Here is a 4,419-nt window from a genome sequence, read left to right as displayed (position 1 = left end):
TCCCGCTCCAGGTCTGCTTCATCGGCCGCAGCAACGTGGGCAAGTCCTCCCTCATCCGCGCACTCTTCGCGCTCAGCCCCGACAGCGTGGAGGTCCGCGTGTCCAAAACGCCCGTAAGTGCCCACGCTCGCCGGGCTACCTGGAAGCCCCACGCGCAGCCCCGTGGGGCGGGAGGGCCCGGCCGCTGTGCAAATGGGGCAGCCAGCGGCCGCTTTGGCCCCATGGGCAGCACCGGCTCCCAGGGAGAGTCGGGGTGCCTGGTGAGCCGGGCATGGGCGGCATAAACGCTTGGTTTAAAAAGCATAAGCATCTGTGCAGCCCTGGCAAGGCCACATCTGGAGACTGTGTTCAGTTCTGGGCTCCCCAGGACAAGAGGGATGTGGAGCTGCTGGAGAGAGTCCAGCGCAGGGCTACCAGGATGATCAGAGGCCTGGAACATCTGCCCTATGAACAAAGGCTGAGAGAGCTGGGCCTGTTCAGCCTGGAGAAGAGAAGGCTGAGGGGGGACCTGATCAGTGTCTATAAATACCTCAAGGGAGGCAGTGAGGAGGGGGCGGCCTCTTTTCAGTGGTGGACAGTGATAGGACTAGAGGAAACAGCCTCAAACTGAAGCATCGGAAGTTCCACAGAAACTTAAGGAAACATTTCTTGACAGTGAGGGTGACAGAGCCCTGGYACAGGCTGCCCAAGGGAGGCTGTGGAGTCTCCTTCTCTGGAGATCTTCCAAACCTGCTTGGATGCAGCCCTGTGCACCGTGCTCTAGGTGACCCTGCTTGAGCAGGGGGGTTGAACTAGATGATCCATGGAGGCCCCTTGCAACCTTAAGGATTCTATGATTCATGGGAGCAACCATAGTGTTTTTGGTGCCTTCTCCGAGTGGGAACAGTGTAGGTGTGTTCTCTGTCAGGTTAGATATTAGGAAGAATTTCTGTTCGGAAAGAGTGGGGAAGCCTCGGAAGAGGTTGCCCAGGGAAGGGGTGCAATGTTCAAGAAACGTGTAGATGAGGCACTTAGGGACATGGCTTAGCAGGCACGAGGGGATGAGTCGTTGGTCTCAAAGATCTTGAAGTTCTTTTCCCACCATAATGATTCTATGTAAGGCATCTACGCTTAAATTGACCTTGTCTTCTGTGTACAGCAACTTTCTAAACCCTGTTGTCCATGCTCAGCTTTTTTTTGTTTGTTTGTTTTCTGTCCCCAGGGCCACACAAAGAAGATGAATTTCTTCAACGTAGGGAAGTATTTTACTCTGGTGGACATGCCCGGCTATGGCTACCGCGCCCCGCAGGACTTTGTGGAGATGGTGGAGGCCTATCTGCAGGAACGGCCCAAGTAAGGGAGTACCTGCGGACGCCGCGGCTTAACCTCCCCTTCACAGGCAAGGAAGCCCTGGGTATTGGCATGCAGTGTCACTGGGTGAAAAACAGCGCTTGAGAACAGCGCTCCTCATTCTGAGGTCATTCCCCTGGGATCCTCTGTGGGGATGGCTGTGGTCTGAGGTGCTCATTCCTGCTTAGACAGACCAAAAGACCCCAGAAGATTAAGGTGCCGCTCTGCACCAACCCTCTCAGTTCCTGTGTACTGGAACTTATTTGGACTCCTCCTGCCTCCAAACCCCATTACTTGTTGTTGCCTGTGTACTTAGAAGTAGCACAGTAGCCATGAAATAACAGTCGTGGTTGTTGTTACCTGTATTTCTGGCAGCTTGAAGAGAACTTTCTTATTAGTGGATGGAGTAGTCGGACTCCAGAAAACTGATCACATCGGCATAGAGATGTTGGAAGAGTTCGGGATTCCTTACGTGGTAAGTGACACTGCAGCCTTGAAACAGCAAAGGCAGCATAACCCATGTTGGTTATAAGCCAGTGGTAATCTATACGTGCATGTACTCTCTTCATTAGCTTATTTATGCAAGTTATGTCCCTTTCCAGTAGTAGTGTCATCCCTTGCCTCCCCACATTTCTTTATTGTTAACAAAATAGATCTAAAATGTGTAGGTTATCTTGGGGTTTTTGCAGGAGGTTGGCTTGGTTTATTAAAATGAAAAGTTTTTCCAGTGTTCAGCCTTAGGGCCTTGAAAGGGTCTGGTCCTCATGGAGGCTATAGAAGTGCTCAGATGAATTGTGCTGAAACATTTTTTCACTTAAAAAAGATCCAGAGTTTTCAGCCTGCCTTGTAAGGCTAGCTGCTCTTAGAGATGTTCTAGGCCAGTAGCAAAATAGTCATTTTCTGTCAATCCTCCCTTTCGAATCCATGCAGCTGGTGCTGACAAAAATCGACCGCGTATCCAAGGGAGTCTTGCTAAAGAATGTCCTGAAGATCCAGGAGTTTGTGAAGGAGGAGACTCAGGGGTGCTTCCCTCAGCTCTTCCTGGTCAGGTAACCTGCCTGGCTGCCCTTTCCCTGCAGCTAAACCGCGGGGCCAGCTCCCTGCAGCGGGCGAGCGGTGAGCGATGGGTCTGGCCATGCGGCAGCGCGGGGCCCCAGCCTGCGCCTCTGCTCCCACAGCGCGCTCGAGTATTCGGGGGTGCACTTGCTGAGGTGCTTCATAGCCCACGTTACGGGAAACCTGCCTCTCATGGAGGGTGACTGAGCAGATCCTGAACCCCTCGGCATGTGCAGGACAAGAGGTACCCACTTGACAGCTTTGGCTTTATTTTATTTATTGTAAAACCTGAAGTACTAGGGTTTTGGGGACAGGGGAAAGGGGAGGTTAATTTAGCCAAGTTTCTTGGTTCATATTTGCAAGGATAAGCTTTTTGATGAATAAACTCATCATTCAGGAAATTTGCAGTGCAGAGGAATGCACTTTATTAACCAATAGTTCTATAAAACCCATGTGATTGTGCCAGGAAGGCAAGAACAGAACTGTGCAGAGGAGTTAGAGGAAATGCTGCATTAAAACCTCTTTTGCTCCACCAAATGTTCAAAAGCTGCTACTGCCTGCCTAAATGCTGCTGTATTTGGGACACTGGAGAGAGTCCGCTAATCTGATTAATAAAAAGGCATTTACAGAATCACAGAATCTTCAAGGTTGGAAGGGACCTCTAGAAGTCCAACCTTCCTGCTCAAGTAGGCACACCTAGTGCCTTAAACACACATTTAGTTTAGAAAAGACTGATAGCTGTTGTATTAAAAAAGCCATGGCTGCCCAATTTGAGTGATAAGGAGTTCACCAGCCTCGGCTGGTTTAGCTATCTACTGCCTGGAGCAGAAATGGCCAACACTTCATGTAGGAGGATGTTTTTAGGAGCGACCTGGCTGGGAAGCTGCCTCCTCTGCTCCATATGTTCAGCAGCTGCAGTGAGATGGCACAGCTGGCTTGGACACACSAGGCTGTCCCCATTCCAAGCACAGGAAGGAACGGAAACAGCTTTTAACGGGATATGCCTTTTGAGGGCTCTTGGCTTGGGCCTCAGTGACAAAAATGAATGACATCCAGGGCAGCTGCCTCCGTGTTTTCTCTTCAGTCCGGGCTGGTTTCAGACCTTGCTGTGGATCCCACGTAGAGCTCTGCAGCTGCGCCCTGACCCACAAAGCAGAGACGCGCGCTYGTTCCGTGCACCTTTCCGTGCGGCTGCCGAAGCACAGCAGTGGCGCCCTGCATTTTTAGGGGTGCTGCCACAGCTGGCAAAGCTTTGTCCCACAGCAGCTGCATCTGGCTAAGAGGAGATGTGGGTCTCTGTCCCGGGGAGACCAAACCCGGCCGGTTACGGTGCCAGAAAGACTGAATGTCAGCAGGGCCCTTCCCTATGGCACACGTGGTAATTGAAAKAAATAAATAATCTCACCTGAAGCTTCTGTGGGAGAAGTTCATCCATCCTCCACATTCCTTCCAATAATTTCAGAGCAGTTCTGCTCTGCTACCTGCGTATTCATCTTTGAGAAATGGCATTTCATTGAAATGGGTTCAGCAGTTTGTAGGTGGTCCCTTTGCCTCCCCTTTCCCTGACATCTCTTGGCCTGACAGCGTCACACATGSAATCACAGATTGGCTGCGAGGGACCTCTGGAGAGCGTCGAGTCCAACCCCCCTGCGCCAGCASGGAAACATATCTTAAGATATGCATATCTTAATATATTTTACTGAATAACTTATTTACTTATGTTACTTAAAAAAAGAGAGAGAGAGAGACAGCAGAACAGGAGCTGTGTTTATTTGGGGGTGGCGGCAGAGCCGGGTCGGCGTGTGGGGACAGCCGGCCTGTCCCTTGGCCCAGGGCGAGCGGCGCTGAGCGCAGCGGCACCAGCAGCCACCACCGGGATGTGCTGGGGCCACAGCTGGGAGGTGTTGGGATTGCTGCTAGATTCCCAAAGGTTTTTTTTTTTTTTTTTTTTCCTTTGTGGATTGTTTTATGTTTGCACCTTTCCCTTCTCCTGAGCTTCTCCTGCCTCGGCAGCAGCAGGGAAGGTGCTGACCT

At 51.3% G+C, this 4,419-nt stretch overlaps 2 protein-coding genes across 2 annotated transcripts in view; both read left to right on the top strand.

The window, feature by feature from the left end:
* The window catches only part of GTPBP8 (GTP binding protein 8 (putative)), a 4,950-nt gene extending 1,211 nt beyond the window's left edge, over positions 1-3,739 (top strand). The window contains exons 2-7 of the mRNA XM_026037232.1: positions 8-113; positions 1,202-1,332; positions 1,705-1,804; positions 2,260-2,378; positions 2,508-2,629; positions 3,470-3,739. Of these exons, the coding sequence (XP_025893017.1) occupies positions 8-113; positions 1,202-1,332; positions 1,705-1,804; positions 2,260-2,378; positions 2,508-2,592 (541 nt within the window). The 3' untranslated portion in view covers positions 2,593-2,629; positions 3,470-3,739. The remainder of the gene's footprint in view (positions 1-7; positions 114-1,201; positions 1,333-1,704; positions 1,805-2,259; positions 2,379-2,507; positions 2,630-3,469) is intronic.
* A 238-nt stretch (positions 3,740-3,977) lies between these two features.
* The window catches only part of TAF13 (TATA-box binding protein associated factor 13), a 2,286-nt gene continuing 1,844 nt past the window's right edge, over positions 3,978-4,419 (top strand). Inside the window, exon 1 of the mRNA XM_026037231.1 lies at positions 3,978-4,040. Within this exon, the coding sequence (XP_025893016.1) occupies positions 3,978-4,040 (63 nt within the window). The remainder of the gene's footprint in view (positions 4,041-4,419) is intronic.

The sequence above is a fragment of the Nothoprocta perdicaria genome, unplaced genomic scaffold (genome assembly GCF_003342845.1).
Source record: "Nothoprocta perdicaria isolate Ctin4 unplaced genomic scaffold, notPer1 scaffold_193, whole genome shotgun sequence".
Classification (NCBI taxonomy): Eukaryota; Metazoa; Chordata; class Aves; order Tinamiformes; family Tinamidae; genus Nothoprocta; species Nothoprocta perdicaria.
This window is presented reverse-complemented; position numbering and strand designations above follow the sequence as displayed.